Raw genomic sequence first — 27,072 nt, forward strand, 5'->3', positions numbered from 1 at the left:
TTGAGGTACTAATATGTATCTTTGAGGTACTAATATGTATCTTTGAGGTACTAATATGTATCTTTGAGGTACTATTATGTATCTTTGAGATACTAATATGTATCTTATAGATACTAATATGTATCTTATAGATACTAATATGTATCTTTGAGGTACTAATATGTATCTTTGAGGTACTTATATGTATCTTTGAGGTACTAATATGTCTCTTTGACTTTGAGGTACTAATATGTATCTTTGAGATACTCATATGTATCTTTGAGGTACTAATATGTATCTTTGATGTACTTATATGTATCTTTGAGATACAATCCTTGAGGTACTAATATGTATCTTTGAGGTACTAATATGTATCTTTGAGGTACTAATATGTATCTTTGAGGTACTAATATGTATCTTTGAGATACTAATATATCTTATAGATACTAATATGTATCTTTGAGGTACTAATATATATGTTTTTCAGATACTAATATGTATGTTTGAGATACTAATATGTATGTTTGAGATACTAATATGTCTCTTTGAGGTACTAATATGTATCTTTGAGGTACTGCTATGTATCTTTGAGATACTGCTATGTATCTTTGAGATACTAATATGTATCTTTGAGATACTGATATGTATCTTTGAGATACTAATATGTATCTTTGAGGTACTAATATGTATCTTTGAGATACTGCTATGTATCTTTGAGATACTCATATGTATCTTTGAGATACTGATATGTATCTTTGAGATACTAATATGTATCTTTGAGGTACTAATATGTATCTTTGAGATACTAATATGTATCTTGAGGTACTAATATGTATCTTTGAGATACTAATATGTATCTTTGAGATACTAATAAGCTCTCTTTGGTGTCAAAATGTACCTCTGAGGTTACTCTTTAGGTGCCATTCTGTACTTTTTGAAAGGGTACAGTGCCAGTAACAGCCGGGGTACATTTTTTGACATTTTTTTTCTGACAGTATAAAGTCTCATAATAAAGTTTAACCATTAATTGGACTATGATTTTAATCTTTGACATGGCCTTACTAATATAAAGGTTAAATTTTCACAAAATGTTCTTTACGTTATGTCGGATGATTTTATGTAGAACATCACAAAGAACAATTCCCGCACACTATCTGCTTGCTGAAAAAAATGTATTTAATGACAGTTGCGTTGCAACGTTTCGATCAACTGATCTTCATCAGGCAGGTTTTTTTGAGTTGCCTGATGAAGATCAGTTGATCGAAACATCGCAACGCAACTGTCATTAAATACATTTTTTTCAGCAAGCAGATAGTGTGCGGGAATTGTTCTTTGTAATTTTGAGACTTTTTGTCGTCTTATCCTACGCACCTATTGACTTCAGGTGTGCGACGCTAATTTGTTTTTTTATGTAGAACATCACAAAGAAATGAATGACTTTAGCTGACTTTAAATATTTTGAATACACGACTGACTCTTGTCAGTGGTGAGTGCCTATTTTGGACACAAACGATTGTATACAAACATACAGTAGAGCACAATTCAATGCATTAGCAGACTGTCACATTGTTTGTAATTATGAAGCAAATCAATGTTTCTGTGAGACCACATGTGCACCAAATGAGATTTGTAACAGGCGAGATGTTAGCGATTTCATTAAAATCCCATTACAGCAATCAGAAAGATTTGTACAACCGTTGTCCTGGTCAGTGTGACGGTTGGTTTTCTCTTCGACATTATTAAGTTAGACTTTATCGTTTTGCTTCTTTGCCTCCTGGTTTACTAAACTTTGTCTGTGGTTTTACAGCAGAATGCATAAGAGGTGACTCATAAACTAGACACACACATGTCCGCTAGTCACCGCCTGTTTACATCTGACAGTGCTTTACAATCGCTCCAACTGTAAATGTCACGAGCATCCGTGATCTAAGGTCGGTAGCACACACACTCAAAAAAAAAAATGGTGTCAGTATTTCTCCCACTTTGTCAAAAGAGCAGCAATGCTTCAGTGACTTGACCCTTTAGTTTCACTCATGCATTCTCTTGTTGGTTTCTCCTTCAACAACAGGTTTAGGTTCTGTCTCTAGATGACGGATGATCATGCTAACCTGCTATTGCGTCTCTCTCAGCATGTTCAGGGAAACAGCTTCCTAATCATTATCTTGTCCCCAGCCTCCAGCTGAGAGAGTAATTCTGGACATGGAAGGTTAGATGTCCAACCATATGCTGCTTTATTGAGCTGTCAGTAAGGTTTGACTTGCAGATAGCAGTTTTGTTTGGTGTCCTTTTTTTTACAAGGATATACCAAGTCCAAATTTAACATTAACGAATGACAATTCAAAATCAATGGATGATAAATGTTATTAATTAATGGATGATTAATGTTAAAATGCTAATCTACACTCTCCGAAAAAAATGGTACAAAAGCTGTCACTGGGACAGTACCCTTTTCAAAGGTTGTAATATATATAATTTAGTACATATGTGTATCTGTGAGGTACCGTACCAATATGTGCCTTTAAGGTACCAAGATATACTTTTGAGGTATATACACTCTTTAGGTACAAATTTGAAAAGGTACCGCACCAATGACAGCTTTTGTACATTTTTCTAAGAGTGTAGAAGGCAGGCTATATATTACATTTAATGAACGATCTCTGTAAAGTACTATAAAGTGATAAAAAGTTAAAATTAGATGGACAATATTTATTAGAGAGCAAAAAACAAATAAGACTATAAGGCTACTAGTATTTCACTGTCAGAAATAAAGGTTTACAACTGTACCTTTCGGGGTACAGTATAATACCCTAAGGACATATTGTGCACCTAAGGACCAATTTTGTACCAGTTAAATGTTAGGGGTACAGAACATTTAACTATATATGAAGAGTTTGGTTCCAAAACGCAATAAATCCATTTTGAGAAATTTCGGTAAAACGTGTTTTCTATACCAAGAAATGACGAGATGAAAACCACTATTTTCTGTTACAAACTTTCATATAGCATCTTTAGGTTATAAAACATAAAAAATTCAATTCCATAACTTGATTTTCAAAGATTTCATATAAAAACAAATTATTTTTTCCATAAAATGCAATAAATCCATGACAGTTTTTTTTCCAAAATGCTATAAATCTATTGAATCAATGTATAAATGTGCATTCATCTTTGCCATTTTATATTCATTAAGTTGAACAGTTGTACACACTGATTAAAAAAAATAAACATTAATGGCATTAATCAAAACACTTTTTGTCATATTAAGAACACTGTCATTGCTGCGGTTATACTTGATGTCGTCGCTTAGCATTTTTCACAGCGTTCAGCTGTAAAACGTTTTGGTCCTGCTCAATTTTCGTTGACTTTGAGTAAAATAATGTAAAGTTTTCATAAGATCCCCTAGGGTCAATGTGTTAGCATGAGAAGCTTGATGGGGAGAACAAGCACCCGTCTCACGAGTGCCTCTCGCGTAAATTATTAGATGTTGATGCCTTACATTTCTTTCCCATCACAGAAAACCATGACATGTTTATCAATGCAATTAAAGTATTATTTTGTTTTTGTTTGTTTGTTGATCACAAAGTACAAAGTAGATGAGGAAAACTAGGATTCCGTGTACTCAACGCACCGCCATTGTTTGTTTACATTGCGTGGAATGGTGTGCTGTAATATGTGGAGCGGATTTATTGCATTCTGTAGAAAAGGAGGAGTGGCGTTTATCATGTTTTGGGGGGAAAAGAGAGAAAAGATGACAGAATAACGCGGCGGTTATTGGATTTTGCGTAAAATTAAGAATTGACTTTTAAATACTGACCTGATATGATACTGATTTTGGCAGCAACTCATCGTTTTGGAACCAAACTCTTCATATATAGTTAACTTTACAGTACTGTGCAAAAATCTGCACCATGCTACCATAGATTTGTTGTTTTTGCAATTGTATATTGATCATATTTAATTATTTCTCAGTCTCTTTATTAAAATACAACCAGAAAATACAGGAAATGTTTATGTAGTATTAAAAACAGTATAAAAGTATAAGCTGAAATGTCAAGTATTTAGGGTAAACTCCCTTTCACTTGAGCAATAGCAGGTAGCTGCAGGATCTCTTAAACCTAAATGAAATTAAATACTAATTTCTAATTCTAATCGAATGACTTCAGTCTCTTCAAAAAAAAAGCTCAAGATGCGTTTCATGCCAAGAGAGGTCACATTAAATACTGACTAATGCCTGAAGACGACATTTAGTTCTGAAAATTGTTTTGTTTTTAATTTTGTATACATATTTCCTGTATTTTCCGTCTGTATCTTAAAAAAGAGTGAAAAATAAATATGGATGGACATTAAAACTTTGCAAAAACAATAAAGCTGGTGGCGGTGGTGGCCTAAGACTTTTGCAGAGTACTGTGTATGTATGTGTGTGTGTGTGTATATATATATATATATATATATATATATATATATATATATATATATATATATATATATATATATATATATATATATATATATATATATATATATATATATATATATATATATATATATATAATTTTTTTTTTTAATAAAAAAATTGTTATAATTCCCATAACAGAAAATTGTATATAATCGTACCTATTATATAATATAACATCTATAGAATCAGAAAATGTCTGGCTCTCTCTCAAGGGTTTTTGTCCCCTTCTAAAACTTTTCCCTACCTGACAAAAAAATCCAGGAGTTTTTTCTCCGAGGTTTTTTTCCTACCCCTGGGGAGTCAGCGGACATTGGCTTAACTTAGCACCCTCTTCTATAAATTACATTCTTACTAAGCTTGTTAGTACGGTTTAATCTTAGCCGCTGTATTCTGCTGCTTATGTTGTCCATCGATTTTTCTGTGTTTTTCTCCTGCATCTAGTAATGTAAAGCTGCTTTGAAACAATAAAACATTTGTGAAAAGCGCTATATAAATAACATTTAATTTTATTGAACTGTACCTTTAAGGGTACACAATAATGTACCCAAAAGGTACAACATTGTATTAGGTTTTGTAAACTTTGTCTGTTGTGTTACAGCAAAATGATAAGAATGAATAATAAAACACATGTCTACTGTAGCATTATCAAACTATGTAAATATTTAATATATACAGTATACCCATAAAGTAATATATTTTAAAATCTCATGACCACCACACCTGACATACCACCGGATAACAATACATACATGTCAGATTGTACTTAATCTGAAAGAGATTCAACTCATTTATTATATGCTTTTCCTATACACCTCGCCAACCAATGCAAATAGCAAGGTCTGTTCTTTTTCAGGTCATAAATGTAAGTGAATTACTTTGCGCCTGAAGTCTTTGCTCTTCCATCTCAGACTCCACACACTCGCAGGCAGTAATTAACTACTGTTTTTACTGGCGTCACTCTTGTTTTTGCTCGTTATTCCCCCGAGAACATCGAATACATAATATCCTGTTTGTGCCTAAAATTTGCTGTCTTTCATAAAAATAGTCTGTTGTCATGACGACCCGCGTTAACAGAACTGAAACATCTTCTTTGCACGGTTGTTTACACAGCAAAAAAAAACTTTGTGTACGTATTCGGCAAACAGATTTTGCAGAAGTGTTTGTAAATGATCGTAAGTATGTTAGTGAAATCTCTGCATATAATTGCCTATCAAGATTCATTGCGAAAAGCTGCGGAAGCGCAGATTTCTATAACGCACTGTTAGGTAAACATTAAAGTCACCATTGACAAAAATGTACAATAGTATTTACAATAGAAAAAAACAATTGTTAAGAAACGTTAAGGCAACATGATACAATGAGAACTGTCCCTATTAACCTCCTAAGACCCGAGCTTTGGTTTGGCTTGCATTTTAGATTTTTTTATCAAGCTATTTGGGGTTAGGAAAAACCAATAAATATTTTTTTGAACATGAAGCATTGTAATTGTCCACGTTTGTGTACAACAGGTTCCAGTTACACAGAATGAAGTATTTTGGTGCAAACAACCAAAAAATTTGATTTCCACGTATGTTGTGGACACACCAGGTCTTGGGAGGTTAAGATGCCTTCAGTATGTTCAAAATGTTTCAGATTGACCCTTAAAAGTAAGTAAAATTAAAAATGAACCTCACAAGAAGTCTCAAATTAACTTTTTTTATTTCAACTTCTCTGGGGCATTTAAGGAAATCTGACAAATAAAATTGTTGAATATATTTGTCTCAAAGTGACCCTTATGCTGGATAAAATGTCATTTCTTTTTGTAAAGTGTTTAAAGCACTGTTTCAGACAATCTGATACCACGACTGTATCTGGGTACCGCCAAGGGATCCGCATCTCACGGCCAAAAACCGTTTATTTCGCTTAGTGGTATCGAGTCCAGCTGGCCTCACAATAGACCCTGACTCACCCCTCATACATTGAGATTCAGTTTCCTTTCCCAGCTCGAGTCTCTCGCGCTACTGTCAATCACAGCCTTTATTGGTGGAAGCAGACCTGACACCCTGGACCTCATGTGAAACCATGGCCGACAGGAGGCAATAAGCCGGAGAATAGCAGCCATCTCAAAGTAGTCCTCCATTTAGCAAGTGCTTTTTTTCGCTCTCTTTGCTCCAATCCTGCATTAAAGATAGAGAAGAGAAATCAATAGAGGTTCACAGCATTAGATAAAAGTCGCGAGCTTGAGGAGCAGCCGCGTTAGATGTGGTAAATTAAACCAATCAGAAATTTCCAGAGGCCCTCGGCACACAGAACAGTGCTATCTCACATCTGTCCATCTCCCTGCCCTGTCTCTGCTTTGTTTGTTCTTCATGTAGTTTAGTCCTGACACTTCATTTGTTGATCTATCTGTGATGATGTGCTTTATACTCTGAGTCAAACCCTCTTCATCGTGTTTAGAGTAAGGAAAGATGTTTTTAGCTGTGGGATATGTTCTTGGTTAAAAGCTGCATTTGGGCTAAAAGAAACAAAGAAATTCCACGGACCATGAAAAGATGCTAAAGATCATTTTGTTTTGATGGAAAGAAATGACAAATCTTAACAAACATTGACCTCGGCAGAACTAATTCCACTTCCCTCGCTTGAATTAAAACCGTGTTTTGCTTCATCATATTTTTGGGAAACTATAACCTTATCAGATGAAATTCGTATTTAGATTCGTTTTAAATCTGGTTTACGGCTCAATTTTGGTCGTTTGTTACGCAAAACCTGTTCTAATGAAACCAGACAGAGAAAGTGAAGAAAGCAGCGTGGACGATAAAACAAAACACATGCAATTAACAACCAAAGGGACATGAATTCCCTGTAGTAACACGCAGACACCATGTCAGAGTTTTATATGCAGAATTTTAAATATTTCATCCTTTAAGGCTTTTGTCTACATCTGATTGTTTTGTTTTATTTTGAAAAGCCTGTTTCTAATCCTACACGGAATGGATAACAGAAAAGCCGGGATAACAGACGACGTTTTAAAGACTTCCCTTGGGGCTGGATTTTGACAATTCCCACCACTTTGTAATTTTATTGATAATGAAGAGGATGGCGAGGAGGGGACTTTTGATTTTTGCCAGAAAAGCTAGTTAAGGACAATCAATAGTACATCATTGGAAGAGTTTTGTGATAAAAGCCCTTGGTTACCCTGGCAATCCATCACTTGGCCATACAGATAGGTCAAACGAAATTATATTGCGCTTATCTCTCTACACCAGAAGAGTAACAGAGACGCGGATCAATAGGCTTATATATTGTTCTACTTGTGTTGTAATGGAAATGATGTATCGCTGATTTAGAGCCCTTTGGCCGCCATACACCAGCGATACTGGTCAAATGTGAACGCTTGATCCCATGAGAACACTTCAATATTATGATAGACACTTACAAACCAAGTATAGCCTACCATATAATTTCATAAAAATCATTTTTCAATCAGAGAGTGATATGAAGTTATGCAAAAGTAAACAGGAAAGAGTGCAGGTTATGTGGTGGTGTGTGTCTTTTTGATATCCTAGTGGTCGCCTTATGCAATACAGTGCTTCAGTTCAGCCCCTTAAGTCTCCAGGATTTCTGCTGGTTTTACGCGTCTGTTTGCAGCCAAATGCCAGCGGACACCGGTTTAAGTTAAGCTCTTACGCGGGATAATTAACATTATGGGAATCTGAAGCACATGTTCTTTGCAAGAAAGGGCACGAATTGCGTTTTCGGTAGGCTTGGATTGGTTGACTATTGAGGATGCGCCCGTGAGGAACCGACCCATAACGGAACCAGCCGACACACAGGCATAAGCTGCCAAACATTAATCGTTTTGATAAAAGTCGATCTATCGTTTGTTAGCGCAAACTTAACTAGCTTTGATGTGTAGTTTAAATATATACTTCTTCTTGAACTAGACGCAATGCATTTTAAAATATCTTAATGTTGTTTAATGTCTTTTATTCGTTAAGAAAGTGTTTTTGCACACTTATAAGTGATGTCGAAAGACTTCACACCATGCGAGGTGTCACCAGAGCTGCACGCGCACTTGTTTGCGTCCAGTTTGCGCTTCTGCTGGACGTGAACAGAGAGCGAAAGGGGAAAAACTGAGGAAGTGAAACGGGCTAATTACTCAGTCCATCCCTCATTTCCATATCCAGAGAGAGTGTCTACTGGCGCACGGCCAATCCCTCATGCAGCGCAACGTAATACATGACCCTCTATCATTATAACGCCGACATGCGCAATCTGCACAACGGTAACAACATCTAATATCTCTTATTCAGTGACCCCGGGACTGTACGGGACTGCCTGCTTGCGTCCGATGCATCTGCGGATCGGAGCGCCGACGCGAGCGCACGAACATGTCCCGAAGAAAGCAAGCGAAACCCCAGCATCTCAAATCGGACGAAGAGGGAGCACCGTCGGATAAAGGTCCGAATAACGGTATGCGTTATTACCAGTCTGATCATTTATGTGAGTCTTTAGATGCAAGTTTCTTTTGGAGGAATATAGCGACGGTTTATTGCTCGTTTCGAGATGTGTTGAAGCCACACTTCGAGATGTGTGACATATGAAGGTTAGTTTTAACATTGAGAGCACTTTAGACTTTGAATTGTTTACAAGAAGTTGATTTAGAAAGCATAGCCTATATATATCATACTGAGTTAGTTTCGCTTGCAAGCGAGAGAAAAGTCCGGTTAAAGTTTTGGAGGCGAGTTTTATAAAACATTATTTCGATCAGAGAGTTTTAATGTGATTCTGCATTGAAGTTAGTTGATGATATTAGTACTTGAAACTTAAAAAATATGTTCTTTTGGAAAGAAAAAAAATGTCCATGTGACAAAAAATAACGAATGCTTATCGAATTATACGTTATTTTCAGTCATCGAGCTATTAAATAATAATTTCTGCTAATTTTATTTAAAATGATTGTAAATTTATAGAAGTCAGTGTTTTAGTTCGTATAATTTGCTTAATTAGACCTAGTTCAAATATAGGCCCTGCATTTATTAAGTTTTGTAATCTATAAATTATTTGTTAAATTAAACAAATTTAACATTATATTTTAAACAATTAAAAGCATAACATTAAATATTAATTATAATCAGTAACGGTAAACCGGAGTTATGCATCTGTAATGTAATACTACTACCTAATTTGTGCTTTTGATGAAGTACCTAAATAAACTTGTTGGACGTCTAAAGTGTAAAAAGAAGTGTCTCTCTACAAGACAAAACCTTCAACATTCGTCTGTTTGCGTCAGAATAATTTCTTTTGTCATGGAAATTCACTTATTTACGTGGCTACATGAAAATCCTCACACTTGGATTGGTTTAAGTCGAAGTTGTATGTTCATTTAAATCGTGTTAAAGTATTTAATGCAACACAAAGATCGACCTAAAAGAATAGATTCAGAGTTTTAGTTTGAGACAGTTTGAGAGTGAAAGACGTTTATTGTCCTTCAAATCGGTTTTAATCAGATGAATGCATTGTTAGCAGGCCTGGGCTATTAGAAGAACAATTAAAAGAGTCGACTGATAACGGTAACCAACTTTGTAAAGCAGTGATAAATTACAACTAATATTTTGTATTTTCATAATCAGTTTATTTTACAGGATGACTATTTAGTTAATAAGGCAAGCAAATAAACAGAATGGATGTTTCTTTGCGTATTATATGTTTCAGGTTTTTTTATGAAAAATGTATTTATTTTTTTAATTATAAGACATCTACTGAAGCATTTTGAAATTTTCAAAAATTAGCAAAGAGAAATAGAAAGAAAATGCTAATTTCTAAAAAGTATTATTAACTTCATATAGCTTCTGTATTTTGAGACCTACTTACACCATTTATATTTCTTTATCTGTTAGAGGGCTGTTAGCAGGCATACATAAACTTTTCTGTTACATTTATAATTAAATTACTTTTATATTTATAATAATTCAGAACTCAATAATATTTAACACTTTTTTTAATTAATATGATGGGGCGAAGTATATTTGGGGTTTTATCCTGGTATGCAGTGGGGTTCTCACGGTTATTCCAGAATCTTGCTGATTTTCTTTTATCGAAGGCAAAACAATCATTCAGACTTTTGTGATTGACCTTGTAGTTCGCCTTTAAACGCCATTCATCAGGCCTGTATACAGTAAGGGTTGGTTTAGGAATAACATTTTCGGCATCTTTTTCTGGGATTTACAAAAACTGTTTAAAGAAGAATGAGACATTGTCTGTGGCTTCGAAATAATCCACCTAGGAGTCTAAAATCCTCTATGCTAACAAAACCACGGTTACCAGCTGAGCACCCCAGGAATCTCCAAAGTTTTTTATTTTAGCAGTGGCTCATGCAGCAGGGCCCCACAGTTTGTCTTTATTTTCTGATTTAAGAATTTGACATATTTATCTTGCTGTCAAAGTTTTGTCCCCCTGTTTGTCCCTAAATTGTCTCCCTAGGTTTTTCTGCGAATTCATTTGGACTGCTAATTTATGTTGATGAGTTTAAGACTCGCTTGAACATTTAAAATTGATTTGTAACATGGGCCTTAAGATAATTGGTCCGCCTCACTAGATCAGTTTCGGTAAGGTCTCACCTTTTGACGCTGAGTTATTTCAGACCACCAACATAGTTACAGGAATAAGGCGAGCAAATAACTCACACTGTAACTATTCTAAACGAAGCCTTACAAACATTAAGGATAAACAAATCAACACTTGATCTCAACGTTATATCAGATATATTTTTTTCGTCGTTTTCCATATTTCTTTCTTATGGTGTCTCTCCTGCCTCATCGTTTTATGTTCTGTATACAGTAGTTACACTATGGTGAAAAAGTAGGAAATCAAAATGTATAAAACCAATCTACCCTTGCATCAAATAAAAAAAACTGTAAAACAATTAACAAAAAAACTAAGCAAAAAACATTACTAAGTAAAAATGCAAATAGAAAAGAAATGAAATAATTTAGAGAAAATATGTAATAATTTTTTCCTTTTATTTCTCATAATTAAATGTGCCAATAATACCAACCCTTTTATGATAACATTATAAATTAACAATGTTTAATTATTTATTTGTACATTTACTTTGGAATTTTCTGGAAAATGCTTAAATTACACAAACTTAACCTCTCAATCGCTCGGAAAGTTGACAACCTGTAGAGGTATCTTTAAAGTTATTTGAACTTGATGTAGGCATGGTGTTTTATTGGCTGTATTTCCAAGTATCAGAATGAAAATCGTATCAACTAATGCTCAATTGTTTTAAAACATATATAATGTTTTAACTTCTATTTTTTTTACAGGTTGCTTTTAAAAAGTAGTTTTTTCTTGCTAATTTAAAAAAAATGCTTTATTATTCGTAATGTTGTTGTGTGTTTTATTTACTGATTCCATAAGGAAATATAATTGAAAAATAATAACAGATTACCAGTAACATCATAATGAAAATATACGCAGAATATACTGTATATATTTTTCTTTTGACCAAAATGACATAGTTTCATTTTTGTTAAGGCTTAGCATTTTTTGTCTGGAATTTAAAGTTGCGTGTTTCACTCAACAGTGTCAAGGGGAGAGATATTAGTACTTCAAATTCTTCAGGAAATAAGAGTGTTTGATAGCAATCGAGAGTTCAGATTAGTCAATCAAAGGCTCAATTTGCCCTCAACTGACAGTGCAGCTGTGAATTGTATAAAAACATTGGAAATCAATATCTCCTATAGAATTTCATTAAGTTCCCGTATATTCAATAGATAGGTCGCATAATTTGATGGATTGTTCAAAGAAAATTATCATCTGAGTCTTTGGAGCATGAGCACAAAGAGGCAGGCTCTTAGTAATTGGTAAAGTGGTACAATTGATTTAGTTTATCTATATTGTTCACTCCTCCGAGAATAGCTGTGAAAAATCTATCATCTGTGGAATTTCTATTCACACGTTTTTTTCTCTGTCTTTATCTCTAGCACTTCTCTTGAGGGGAGGAGATGAGGAGGACAGCAGCACTGAAAGCCACAGCGGTGGCGAGGAGACGCACGTGTGCGAGAGGTGCTGCGCTGAATTCTTCACGTGGTCTGAACTGCAGGAGCACCAGCAGAAGTGTACGGAGGACCCTCCTGTGCTGATAGTAAAAGACAATGAAGAAAAGCTGATGTCCCGGGGATCGCCCACAGAGTCGTTCTTAAGCGCTCAAAGTGACTCGGCAGAAATGGAGACCAACGAACAGAACTCTGATCTGGCTGAGAAAGTCGACGAGAGCTTTGGCATGCCCGAGGAAACCCAGGTCATCGAAGTGGACGACGACATGGATATTAGTATGACCGAGCATGAATCTTCCAACCATAGCCCTCTACCACTTGAGAATGAAAACCCTGCTTCTTCACCTGGCCCTTCTGTAACCAACCACTATGATATGCCCAGCACCAATGTGACCCTGGAGATTCTGCATAGCACCAGAGTGGCAGTTGCACAGTTTTCCCAAAGCATTCAGTGTGCGGGACCTGGAGGCAAACTGACCTCGGCTGCGATACCCATGATTCTAGAGCAGTTGATGGCTTTGCAGCAACAGCAGGTTCAGCAATTACAGCTCATCGAACAGATCCGCAGCCAGGTCGCCGTAATGAATAGGCAGCCTACGCAAGCCGCACTTAATCCTGCCTCGAAAAGCTTGCCCTCTGACTCTAACACTTACAATTTCCAGGGCATTGCTCCGCCTCCTGTACTTCCATTATCTGGGGTCATGCCCTCTACAGTGAATGGGCAGGCCTCTGTATCCCAGGCTTCTATGCTCGGGAGGCCACCAATGCTCTCCTCCCAATCAAACAGTGGACAGACCAACTCTAGAGCTATGGACAGCGTCGCTTCTTCCTTACCAAGTTCAAGCCCTCATCTCTTCAGCTACAGTGGGTCTTCCCCACTCTTGCCGATCTGTAGCGGATCACTCTCTAATGTTAGTAACACCCAGTCCATAAGCACTCCCAGCCCACTATCAGCTTGCCAGAGTAGCCTCCTCAGCCCCTCTGCCAACCTACCATTACTACCTCAAAGTCCTCCCAACGGAGTAATCTTTCCCAATCCACTGGCCAGCATAGCAGCTACCGCCAGTGCATTAGATCCACTTGCTGCAATGATGAAGAACCGCAAGGGCAAACTTCCAGGGGTCTCCATTTTTGACACCAAGCCTGCTTCTGAAGACCCATTTTTTAAGCACAAGTGCAGGTTCTGCGCCAAAGTGTTCGGCAGTGATAGCGCATTGCAGATCCACCTGCGCTCGCACACAGGTGAGAGGCCCTTTAAATGCAACATTTGTGGCAATCGTTTCTCAACAAAGGGGAACCTTAAAGTTCACTTCCAAAGGCACAAGGAGAAATACCCTCATGTTCAGATGAATCCGTACCCTGTCCCAGAATATCTGGACAATATCCCAACCAGTTCTGGGATACCCTATGGAATGTCTTTTCCTCCAGAAAAACCAGGACCTACTTGGTTGGACAGCAAGCCTGTTTTACCTACAGGGCCGTCCAACGTAGGTCTACAGTTGCCACCCACGGTACCAATTATTGAAAGCTTAAGTGATTCGTTTACAAGTACACCATCTGAAAGATCTCCACACAGGCCCTCGCCAGCCAGAGGTGAACTGACACCTTCGTCACCCAATCCCACTGGCACTGAGACAGATATGTCCACCACAATATCCCCTAAGTCACACAGAGACGGAGAGATCATACAGACCTTCAATACGGAGGAGGTCCATTTGCCGGCCAACAATATGACTAGAAATGATAACAACCTCAGCTCTTCAAACCACAATCTGCTTACACACTCCATGCCAACAGCAACACCTGTTAAGAGCAATACCCCTGAGTCCCCTAATGTTACTTTAGCAGTTAATAAATCCTCTTCTCCCCCGCTAATCTCTGATCAGATTAAGGCCAAGTTCCCATTCTGTGGTCTCCAAGACACATCTGAGACATCAAAGCTCCAACAGCTTGTGGAAAACATCGACAAGAAGATGATGGATCCCAATCAGTGTGTGATCTGCCACCGTGTGCTAAGCTGTCAGAGTGCATTGAAGATGCATTACCGCATTCATACAGGTGAAAGGCCATTCAAATGTAAAGTTTGCGGCCGTGCTTTCACAACAAAGGGTAACTTGAAGACTCACTTTGGTGTCCATCGTTCAAAGCCTCCCCTCCGGATTCAGCATTCCTGCCCGATCTGTCAGAAAAAGTTCACCAATGCTGTCGTGCTACAGCAGCACATACGTATGCACATGGGTGGGCAGATTCCAAACACGCCGCTTACTGAAACTGTCTATGAGAAAGATACCGATATGGAGAGCTTTGACAGCATGAGTACTTATGATGACGACTGCTTTGATGATATCTCATTTGAGGACGAAGGGGATGTTGTAGAAAACAGTGAAAACACCCTGAGCTCTTTTTCAGAAAGTCCACCACCCATCTCATTGCTCCCAACCGGTGTACCCGAAACTAAAAGCGCGGAGGGTGACTCATCTGTCTGTCCCAGCCAATCAAATGAGAAAAAGATGGTCAGATGCAGACCTATGGATAATGATCATCATGCTGTTGGGCGTACCGCCTCTGGTGAGATGGAGAACCAAAGCATGAGGACGAGTTTAATGCCACAGTCAAGTTCGATTCACATTCCAACATATCCCACACATATTCAACCGGAGGGACAACATGAGCTCTCCACCTCACTGAACCTCTCCTCTAAAATTGTAGAAGGAAGTACAAGAGGAAAATCCGAAACGTCAGATTCTCCTGTAACAAATTTAGTCAATGGGGTGACTCTTAATCAAACTGGAATCCAATCGATCAATTCTACAGTCAAGAAAGAAAACCTTTTCAACGTGCAATGTTTCAGTAAGGAACATGGTAAGAAAAAATGCTATATTATACTAGTTAACATAATGTTCCTGTTGCTAAGTTGGTAAAGCAAGTGTTTGCAGCCCAAAAGTTTGTGGTTTTGATTAACAGGGAACACCCATACTGACACACTGATTAAAAACATATAGGTTAAATGCACTGTAAGTCGTTCTGGATAAAATCGTCTGCCCAACTGTAAATATTAACACATTAATCTGTAATTGTGAATACTTAACACCTTGATTTGTGGCATTTGCTTATTAGTTTTAGCTTTTGATCTATTTGATTCATTATATTTGTATTGAAAAAAAACCCAAATGCTTTATTGTTTCTATTTTCAGACGATCTTCAAAGGACCACTGAACAGGATACAAAAAATACCCCGACTCTAGTTAAAATGGAGATGTCTGTTTGCAGTAAGCCGTACATGCTAAAAGAGGGGCCTTTTCCTGCATTTAGCATTCCGTCTCCCACCGCCCGCTCCGAGGTGATGATACCAGGCGTCACCTCGCTTACCGGACCACCCCCTCCTCGACGGACCCCCAAGCAACACAACTGCAGCGCATGTGGGAAAAACTTCTCCTCTGCCAGTGCCTTGCAGATCCATGAGCGCACACACACAGGCGAGAAACCCTTCGGCTGCTCTGTCTGTGGGCGAGCTTTCACTACAAAGGGTAATCTTAAGGTACGTGACCATTACCAAATACAATACCACTTTAATAAAGGATCTGTACAATTTTTACACGCCTTTTTGTGTTGTGCTTTTGACACATTATGTGTAATTTTAACACATTTTGTGTTAAAATAAACCCTTGGTTGTGTTAAAATTAACATTGGTCATTTATCTTTTCATAACACACGACTGTTGCAAATAGTTAATAATAATAAAAATATATTTTCTCTCTGCTTATTTACAGGTGCACATGGGCACCCACATGTGGAATAACACCCCTGCTCGTAGAGGTAGACGTTTGTCTGTGGAAAACCCAATTGCCCTTCTGGGAGGTGATGCCCTGAAATTCAGCGAAGCATTTCAGAAGGATTTAGCAGCACGGGCCATGAACGTGGACCAAAACTTCTGGAGCCGATATGCAGCGGCTATAACTAATGGCTTAGCAATGAGGAACAATGAAATATCCGTAATTCAGAATGGAGGAGTTCCTCAGCTTCCCGCTATTACCGTACCTACGGATAAAGCTAGTACTGGAAACAGCCCACCAATCACAGCCCTTGAAAAAACAGGCTTAGATAGGGGCGCTGGACATCACTTCTCAATGATGATGGATGACAAAAAAGACATTGGAATCAATTAAAAGTAAAGGTGACATATTTCTCCTTAATAGGGTTGATATTAAAGCATCAGATTAATGTCTTTAGAATATGCTTTTATTCGTGTGGAAAAATATTCAGTTTATCTTATCCTGTACTGGCACTTGGTTTTCATTTCACCGATGCTGGGTTTAGTTTTACAAATATGCTCACTGACTGAAACCTTACACTTGATACAAGGGCATTGCTTTGAGATAAAGTGATAATTTTATGTTGTAAATATGTATTTTATTTTATTTTCCTTTTTTGATGTTAAATATCGTTCCATTTATGGAAAAGGGAACATGTTTGCGTATATTAACAAACGTTTTGATTCCCACACTGTGGTCTTAATATAGCTACAGCTAAAAGTATGTAACTTTAGACCCCAAAAAAGACAAGAGAGACATTGCAGTGTTTTTGGAAAGAAATGTAATATTCTTCGACATCCCACTGCTTTGCTGCTATGCATAGGATGCAGACTGTTTATTTTTATGTAAATTAAGAACACCACTATGAAAGCTAGTTTCAATTTAGCTGCCATCAACAATGAAGTGTTCCATTTTACACAATGTTATTATATTAATAATGCTGATCATGTGCTGTATCTGTTTTATTTTCTGACTTGTTTCCCTTTACATGCAAAATTAAATAGTGGGCCAAACTCTGAATTAAAATGTGTTAATAAAGATCTTACATTAAAAACACTTTTAAACTTCAGTTGTATACAGCCCTTGTAATGCGGGACAATTCTATTTCTCAAGATTTTTCTAAGTGTATTTTACAAAATATTTCCAGAAACGTTACGGGACAAGGAAAAGGAAAAAATTAAAAGAGCTTGTCTTTAATGGTAGCCTTTGTCTTATTTACTGAGTGTCATGTCTTAGATCTGTTATGTTACAGATCATTTAAGTTTTTTTTTGTAGTGCTTTTTTCTTTATAAAATATATTGTTTAGGTATCATTTAATGTTGGGAGAAACAGAAAAAAAAACAAAGGATCAATTTTCATAAGATAGATAATGCTAAAACAAGGGATGGGACATTTGATGTGTCTTCTGCATGAATAGGAGACACTATTTTTATATCCAGATACATCGTAACAGGATTTAAAGTGTACTCCAATTTTGCTTTTCTGTCTGCACATCAGTATTTTTACATAGAGCAGCTGAGGTGGGCTCTTAAACACACTGACTGAACTGGATTTATTTCTAAGATGCAATATTGCCACCTCCCTCAATAAAAAAAAATCTCAGACTAAATATTTTGTTTGTTATGATTTATTATGAGTATTTGGGAAAACGCCCCCTCCCTTTCTCTCTCCCTCCCTCCCTCCCTCTCAATTTCAATTTAAGTGCGCTTGAAACTAAAAACTTATTGGCGTAAAAATCTGTAAATTTGTATTGCCAACGCATTTGCAGTTGGACAGCGTACAAATAGTGCAAATAAAAGTATAAATAAAATAAAGTATATAGTGCAAAATTAAACATAAAATAGTAAGTTATAGTTATAGAAGAAATTTATAAAATAAAATCTCTCACTCCCTCATTGTGTAGTGTATGATGTGACACAGTCTCTTTTTGTCTATTTCTATATTACAATATTTTATGATATAATATGTAATAATTATAATTATATATAATAATAAAACCTGCCCTCGTTGAAAAAACACAGTAGAATAAAATGTAGTGCAACATTACCAAAGGGTGAAACAACGTAAAATATAACTTATTAAATAAATCAACAAGTTTGCGTCGTCGCACAGAAAGGAAGTGACGACAACCCTACGTAGTTGAGCCAAGATGGCCGACAGCATACCTTTAAATCCCGTACGGAAGAGTTCAAGGAAACCAGCGTATTATAACGCTGGCAGACCTGCCAGGTGCGTAGAGGGTTGGATTATGATTTTCAAACTCATCTTTTAACACAAGGCACTCGCGTGAGTTGTTATTGTAATGTATACGTAGTTATTGACTTTGTTTTTGGCGCGGTTCCGGGGTTGAATGCTAACAGCTAACGGGCTAGCCGCGGTGTAAAATCAGCTGTGCGAGCTGTCAGTGTCAAATTACAGATCATGACTGTGATAGGATACGAGAGGATAAACGAGTCTTCATGCAGTGTGTGTTGTCAATATAACGTGAAATAATCATTTAGGTTGTTTTGTCGTGTTGGGTCTTTTCAAAGCACATGCAATATTAGCTGTATCCGTAGAACAAAGCATAATGCCCCGACGTAGATAGATGTATAGATATAAGCAAGTGATTATAGATGTACATGTGTAACTTTATCTTCTTGGGACATTTCATGAAAATGTGGTACATTTTAAGAACACCTCTATATAAGATTTACTGACACAGAATATATTGGCCATTATATATAGGCTACAGAAACGTCCTTCAAAGTCTTACTTCTGTCTTATCTGTTTAGTACCAAATTATTTGAATCTGCAACATATTTAAAACATTAAACTTGTTAGATCTTAACTAAGCACTTAAGTTTGGATTTTTCAGTAATACGACCCTTAAAGACCATTTTATACAATATCTCAATATATACAGTATACAGAACATCTATTGAGTTTTAAATAGACCCATGTCTTGTGGTTTGCAGATACAGAGCTTGCAAGGATTCTTTATCTCTGAAAACTGTTTTCCCACGGTTTATGTGAGGCAAAGGCACCAAAGATATTCATTTAGACCCTAATGTCCATCTGGTTTTCCTGAACTGCGTAAACAGCCTAACAGCAGACAGGATCCGTATTTATGGCATCCAGCTGTTTGTCAAATACTGACATTCTAAGGACCGCTTGTGGTATTGCTTCTTGAGAATATGGATCTAAACCAAAGTGATTGCTTAATTTGATTTCATTGTTTGGGGTAATGCTATTGCACATGATCACTTTGTGAATCATTTTGTGTTTTATGGAAGAGGAAAGAGAAAAGCAGAAAAACTGACCGCAGTTAGGATAGATTAATTGGACCACCAGCTATGCTTGGCTCTTACTTTGCTTATTCTATTGTCCTTCTTGATTTATATGGGTGGTTAAGCAGATTTGATGGTCATCTGATTTCTTTTATAATACAATTGAATACAAATATCAGTGGTAGGCCCACGGGCCACTAATGTCTTCCATCACCTCTTCTGCACTGCAACAGTCAACTAACAAATTTGTGTCATTTTCTTTTTATTAGTGCCATTTGTACGCAGCCATTATTGAAGCGATTTAATCAAAAAGATTTTCTATGAACATCAAAGGCCGAAATCCACATAGACACATGTCAAAGTGATGTGTTTTTGTTGACATACCTCAATAATAACTTGCCTGTTGCGGCAGGAACCAATTAGCCTTTGTAGAGCTAATATTTGAAATTTCCCATTTGTTGCAAATCTCGTATAAGGGTCAATCTCACGAAACCTGTCAAGGACATGCCTGGGTCATATTTCACTCCAGATTAAATAGAAAAAGGAATTTATATATTTTGTTTAATAGAAGCCTGTTTTCAACTTAAATTTTTGGCGTTTTTTCAATATCTTTATTAAAGATAAGCACCCCACCCCTTCCTCACATTCACATTGCTGCAACACAAAGAAATTTTAGTGATTTCATTTGGTGCCACAGAAATACATTTTCATCTTTACCCAGCAGGCTGGTTTACTGCAGTGGTTATCAAACTGGGGGGGTGAGATGGTGCCAGGGGGTCCCAGTTTTATGTCATTTTATAAAATACATTAATTTATCATTAAATCATTTACATATTAATTAAACCTCAGAAAATAAAGCCGCTAACCAACAGCACTTGTATAATTTAATTATGTTTTGTTTAATTCAATTCTAAATTTAAGATTGGGGGCCGCGAAGGGTTGCACCCTACACAAGGGGGTCCGCACGCTGAAAAGTTTGCGAACCACTGGTTTACTGTTTTTAAAAGTAGCTGATTGAGTTCAGTAAGTGCAATACTTTTATCATTTTTTCAAACACAGCGTAGGCGTGCAACATGTTGAGAAAGAGTAAACTATGATTCACGCTCTCCATTCTCCTCCATCTATTTTTACATAGATCTCTGAAGTGCCCAGGACTAGAGTTTGTAGGTTTTTAGTGTTCACCATTGTTCCTGGATCACATTTTTATAATAATTTTGCTTACACGTTATTTCATGAGTCCTGATCAGTCAGCATTGTCTGGATCTGGTATGTGTTTTTTTTATTGTTTAACTGCAAAAGGCCGTCTGTGTTTGCGTTGGTCACTAAAGCCTAATTGCATGAATTAAATCTATCCACGGATGGCTCCAGAGAGAAAGGCGAACATGCAGGTTTTGACGCTGAGACTGAAGTGGAGATGCTGCAGAAACGGCTTGGCTTTTGTTTGTGTGGAAGCTGATATCCTCGTGGGATTTTGGCTGTTTCAGAGTGTCACAATAGCATTCTGCTGCTCTGGATTTGAGATGTGTGTGTGAGACTTGCACGGGTCTCAATGCACAGGAGTGAATGTGAGAGAGGATCAGTTCATTTAACTTTTATGTATTTTGTTTTGCCAAAACTGTCTGCATTGTTACAGAAGATAATGTATTTTTTATTTAAATTGATAATAAAAGTGAGAATGTTTCTGTGGGATAAGAAACACTCCCAGTTTGCCAATTTATTTTATTTAGTTTGTCTTAAACTGCTAGACTGCGTTAATTAACTATTGGAAATATTTTAATCTGTTGTTCTTGTTGCTTTGCAGGTTAAATGGCTTTTTATATTAAATATATTGAATACATTAAAATCATTTTGTCAGAATATCATGATGCTGATTTTTCTGAGCATGCATTGCAACATCCTTATACCTTTACTGTTTCATTTTATTGTTTCAGGTACCAGCTTGAAGACGAATACTCAAGCCTTGATGAGATGCCCTTGATGATGTCAGAGGAAGCATTCGAAAACGACGACAGCGACTATCAGACGCTACCCAGAGCCAGAGTCAGTCAAAGACGAAGAGGACTGGCCTGGTTCCTCTGTGGTGGATGGAAGGTCCTGTGCAGCAGGTAACAGCCCATACAATAACTCATGGCAAAAATGACAATTTTGACAATTATTTACTCACCTCATGTTTTTCCAGTATATGTTGGAGCACAAAAGTAGGCAATTTTAAAGAATTGCTACGTAGCTTTCTCCAGTCCTTAATAAGCATTAAAGGGATAGTTTACCCAAAAATGAAAATGTATTATTTACTTACCCTCATGTTGCTCTAAACCTGTATGCATTTTTTTTTATTGTGTTGAGCACAGTTAAAAAATATTTTGATAAATGATGATAACCACACAGTTGATGGCACCCATTGACTTTCATAGGTTTTTCCTACTATGGAAATCAGTGGGTGCCATTAAAGGGACACTCCACTTTTTTGAAAATATGCTCATTTTCCAGCTCCCCTAGAGTTAAACATTTGATTTTTACCGTTTTGAAATCCATTCAGCTGATTTACGGGTCTGGCGCTACCACTTTTAGCATAGCTTAGCACAATCCATTGAATCTGATTAGACCATTAGCATCGCGCTAAAAAATAACCAAAGAGTTTAGAATTTTATTTTTCCTATTTAAAACTTGACTCTTCTGTAGTTACATCAGTTACTAAGACTGACAAAAATATTAAAGTTGCTGTTTTCTAGGCAGATATGGCTAGGAACTATACTCTCATTCCGGCGTAATAATCAAGGACTTTGCTGTCATACCATGGCTGCAGCAGGCGTAGTGATATCACGCACTGCCCGAAAATAGTCCCCTGCCATTGAAAGTTACTAAAAGGACTATTTTCGGCTGCTGCGTAATATCATTACGCCTGCTGCAGCCATGTTACATCAGCAAAGTCCTTGATTATTATGCCAGAATTAGAGTATAGTAACTACAGAAGAGTCAAGTTTTAAATAGGAAAAATCTCGAAACTCTTTGGTTATTTTTTTGCGCAATGCTAATGGTATAATCAGATTCAATGGATTATGCTAAGCTATGCTAAAAGTGGTAGCGCCAGACCCGGAGATCAGCTGAATGGATTCCAAAAAGGTAAAAAATCAAATGTTTAACTCTAGGAGAGCTGGAAAATGAGCATATTTTTTTAAAAAGTGTTGTGTTCCTTTAACTGTGCGACAGATATTTCTTTATTTTTTAAGTGAACTACTGTATGCCTTCAAGTAGCTTTTTCTTCGATTTGCAGATAAAATCCCCTTTGACACAAGATCCCGGCCTTGACTTTTTGTTAATAAAATGTGACCGCCATCACACAGCTTATAGTTTGTGTTTGTAGTGCTTGTGCCAGGTTGGCGCGGCTCCTTTCAAACGCACCGGTAGCTGTGCATGAAATGCACACACAAGCACAGGTTGAGTTTTTGGATTGAGGTGCTCTCTGCGCATCATCAGTCAGAAGGTCAAACCGTGCTTATGTAGCCAACAACATCACCGTTCGATGTCTATTTTGGGCCAACATTCAAAGACTATCGGAATGCCTTTTGTGTCACGTCACTGACATATGACACAACTGCTTTGAAAGGAGATATTATAGATGCATGTTTATGAAAGTGCCCGTTTGACTCTTCCTCTTATGCTGGATTATCAGCGGTGCATCTCAATTGTATGCTGGGTATTGAGTTTTTTTCTAATGAACAAATGGGATTTCGCACAGCTGAGCAGTTTGATGCTTTCCAGTAATTTTCTGTGTGCTTAGGCAGAGGATTATGAAATGAACAAATAATTCAAGCAGAATAACTCTGCTTATTCAAACGGCGCTATTATTTAAACTACATTCATTTGAGCAAATAATCTCTCTTATGAATCTGGGCACTGGCACTTACAGACAGGAGGCAGAAGAGGCCAACGCAAATATTATTATATTTTTTTTCAAAGTTTATGTAATTTAGTTCAATGCCATCCAAACCAGTTGGCATGACTGTGTACACTAAGCGGCGGGTAGACTCCGCACCTGCGCAGCTTCACATCGTTCTGCAGGGAACCGCTAGAATATAAAATGAATATGAAGGTCAACAGTGTTTGCCGCTGTCTCTGACCTTCACAGCGAATCGGGTTTGATTTTAATAGGGAGGGGTTTATTTGGCTGGGGTGGTTGTAGAGGACATAATCTACACAGGTTTGTTATTCACTTTAGGTATCTCTAGGCCCACATCTGAGCCTGCAGTATTTAAATGGTTGTCATTTGCAATATCTTACTGAATCCACCTGTTTCTTGACGTAAATGTGGGTGCCGCCATCTTTGAGCTTTCCTGTTTATGACTTCCGGTGAGCCACTAAAGCTAATAGTAGTCTATTGCGAAGGACACAAGTGTGCCGTTTTGACTGTCTGTTTAATGTTTATTATGAAATCCAGGATGACCGACATAATTTGTGCATAATAGATAATACAAACGCAGTAAATCTCTATAAAACATTTGTTTTAACCATAATCCATACACAAGAACTAAATATGTATGTGGCGCACACGCACTCATGATCTGTATTTACAAATCCATCCAGTAAAACCTTTCATAGAAACTGCCAGTAAACAATAAATACAATAATTGTTTAAAAACAACTAATATTATGCTGATAAAAATAGGCTGATTTATTTATTCTGCTAATATATATTATTAGAAAAATGCAATTACAGTACAGAATATATACGACTTAATCTGCTTACTTAATGTTTATAATGGTCCGTAATGTGTTATGCGGGTACTTTTGTTATGTTTTAAATGATAAAGCAAATACTCAATACATGTAGTAGTTTAATATGTTTATTATGGTTTGTTCAAATAACTTACAATATGTTGAATGAGAAAGATACTGCTGTGTCGGACCATGTGAAGCTCGACGTGTCGCCATAAACGGGTCCATTAAAAATTGTCGTTTAAAAAAACCTCACACCAGAGGGACAGTTGTGACATTTTAAACCAGCCCCTGAAAAGTTAAAAACACAAAGTCTTGGTAAATTCCATGTAAAAAAAACACTTGACTGACTTTCCCATTGTAAAGATACTGGTATGTCTCTGTGCTTTTATATTTGCGCATTGAAGGCCCGTCACCTCCGATTAACAACTCGAATTTATTGAATATATCCTCATATATCAAGCCACTTCTTAATTTCATCCTTACACTGGTTCATATATGACAGGTGTAGTAAATATTAACTGTTTAAATCATGTTTTATGCGTGCTCCCACTACACTGTTTTCTACCGGCTGGCTATTGAACCTCTCGTACCGGAAAGGAAATACGTCACATTACTTACTTCTGCATTCGAGAAAAAGATGGATATACATCTTGAATATTTTTTTTTAATTTTATAATTGCGTTTTTGAAGTGCAAGAGTGAATAAAAAGTTTTTTTAATACTTAATAAATGCATAAAAAAAGTTGTAAATAAACGTTATTAAATAAAAATTAATGAGACTGGCGATATAAAGTTTGGGGTAATATATCTTTATTTTTTTCCCAGTGGGATATGAGATGAGACAATGCTGTATATGAGTATGGTCTGATTTGTCCCTCCTTTTTTTGCAATTGATGCTTTGCCAGAAATGTGCACCGACACAAGCTATTTAACCACCTCTCATATTGTTCAGCTGGAGTGAAAAAAATCCTCTTGAAATTTTATTTTAATCATACGCTTTTAATCACACAAGGCTTTGACTTGCATGGAAACATTGATTCTACTATGTAGAAATCACTGAGATATTTATCGTACATCGCCACTTATCCCAAAATTACTGACATATCAATTTTGCCAATATCACCCAGCCCTAAAAATGTGCTGCGAATGCCATGTTAATTTTAGAAGACTTTACTGATGCAAACTGATGGTTGCTCATATAATCTGTGCAAACAAAGTGGACAAAAATTAGCTATCACTAAACCTTCTGCAGGCGAAATTCAGTCACTTATTGCCACCAGACCATTTAAACGCATTTTTCCGGTACTTTTACGTTGTTGCAGAGTGACGATATGTTACAAAGAAAGTTCCTTTTGAACAACCTAGGGTTGAGTGGCTTGCTTGCTTAAGGGTACAATACTGATAGCTATTATTAAAAATCGTTCCTTGTGGGTTTCAAACCTGCAACCATTTGGTTATTAACCTAGAATGTTAATCGCCAGGCTAGACCACCCCGAATGCATGCGTGCGTTCTCTGTAAATGCCAGCTTAGCTGGCGTCGCTCTCCTTTCACGGTGGTTCAACATGCATCCTCTTTATTCTTTTACTTTTACTTCTTAGTGGAAGTGCTTTGTGTTGTCTGCACAAAGTTCAATGAAACTAGGCCTGGTATTTTTAACAAACGAGACGTTTCTGTAACAAAACGTCTCTTATATGAATGTTGCATTGATTTTCAAGTGGAATCAGCTTGAGACGCATGCAACTAGTGGCGAAACCGCAAAATGCCTCGGCGTTCGTTTTAAAGCATGATTTAAGTGATTAATAGGGTGATAATTAAACAAAATCGTCCGGTTTCAAAATTAAATTAGGAAAAGCTCCAATTTAGAAGCAATGTTTATGCGTGTTTGTTAATTATTTGGTCGGGGATGCATTTAAATTAAGACCATTACTGGGACCCAGGCCTAAACTGCGCCTGTAGCTCTTTTCTAGTGAATCTATCTAATCACTAGATGATCTCTTTCCTCCCGCTCTCTCTTGTCACGCAGCTGTTGTGAATGTCTGGTTCACACATGTCGCAGGAAGAAGGAGCTAAAGCCTCGGACAGTCTGGTTGGGACATCCCGAGAAATGTGAAGAGAGGTACCCTAAAAATGCCATCAAGAACCAGAAGTACAACATTGTCACTTTTGTGCCAGGGGTAAGGCCATATGAAAAATCTCTGATGCATGTTTCGTTTATAAGAGAGTCGTAGACCTACATGTTTTGTTATTATTTTCATATTTGTTTGGTTATTATTTGAAATGTTACTTAATTCTTTATATCGTTTACATATTTTTGCTCTCTGTTTTCATTTTATTTTATTTATTTGTTGAATTTGACAGGTTATACAGTTAGGCAGCTGTTGTCTGTTAATAAAGAAGAAAGCTAATTTCGTTGTTGACTTTACATCAAATACCAAATCCGCGGTTTGTGCCTGCGTTTATCTCAGACTCTGACAGATCTCGTAGGGCTGTTTAAAGTGAAATCTCTACCCTGAGTGCTCGCAGCAGATTTGCTCAGTAATCAGGTTAATGTGTAACTAGCTGTGAAGTAACAGCAATCTAACGTATCTTTTTCCACTGAGTGTGTAAGCGATCTACTGTATTATGACTGCTGGCAATGTCTTATTCAGAGGAACGCGCCTTGTGTATGCGCGCTTGGCAAAGTATTTGCAGCTTGCACGATGAATTATGTATAAACCAATCAGGTGCGCTGGGTTTGCATGCCACATGTATCAGCGGACTGTGCTGTTAAAGCCTTTAACATCTTATTATCACCACTT

The 27,072-nt window shown here is 37.0% G+C and overlaps 2 protein-coding genes across 11 annotated transcripts in view; both read left to right on the plus strand.

Annotated features, from left to right (window-relative positions):
* The window catches only part of sall3b (spalt-like transcription factor 3b), a 37,240-nt gene extending 19,882 nt beyond the window's left edge, over positions 1-17,358 (plus strand). For 3 of the 8 annotated variants that reach the window (XM_055220261.2, XM_073858421.1, XM_073858422.1), the window contains 4 exons: positions 8,728-8,887; positions 12,406-15,339; positions 15,672-16,015; positions 16,248-17,358. In XM_055220261.2, coding sequence (XP_055076236.2) covers positions 8,806-8,887; positions 12,406-15,339; positions 15,672-16,015; positions 16,248-16,643 — 3,756 coding nt within the window. In that variant the 5' untranslated portion in view covers positions 8,728-8,805 and the 3' untranslated portion in view covers positions 16,644-17,358. The other 5 variants (XM_055220263.2, XM_055220260.2, XM_073858423.1 and 2 more) reach the window with 5 other exon arrangements.
* A 1,040-nt stretch (positions 17,359-18,398) lies between these two features.
* atp9b (ATPase phospholipid transporting 9B) overlaps positions 18,399-27,072 on the plus strand; it is a 63,088-nt gene continuing 54,414 nt past the window's right edge. For 2 of the 3 annotated variants that reach the window (XM_055219929.2, XM_055219930.2), the window contains exons 1-3: positions 18,399-18,518; positions 21,490-21,663; positions 26,298-26,448. In XM_055219929.2, coding sequence (XP_055075904.1) covers positions 18,439-18,518; positions 21,490-21,663; positions 26,298-26,448 — 405 coding nt within the window. In that variant the 5' untranslated portion in view covers positions 18,399-18,438. Of the gene's footprint in view, positions 18,576-21,489; positions 21,664-26,297; positions 26,449-27,072 lie in introns of all 3 variants that reach the window. The other variant, XM_055219931.2, reaches the window with a different exon arrangement.

The sequence above is a fragment of the Misgurnus anguillicaudatus genome, chromosome 20 (genome assembly GCF_027580225.2).
Source record: "Misgurnus anguillicaudatus chromosome 20, ASM2758022v2, whole genome shotgun sequence".
NCBI classification, from domain to species: Eukaryota; Metazoa; Chordata; class Actinopteri; order Cypriniformes; family Cobitidae; genus Misgurnus; species Misgurnus anguillicaudatus.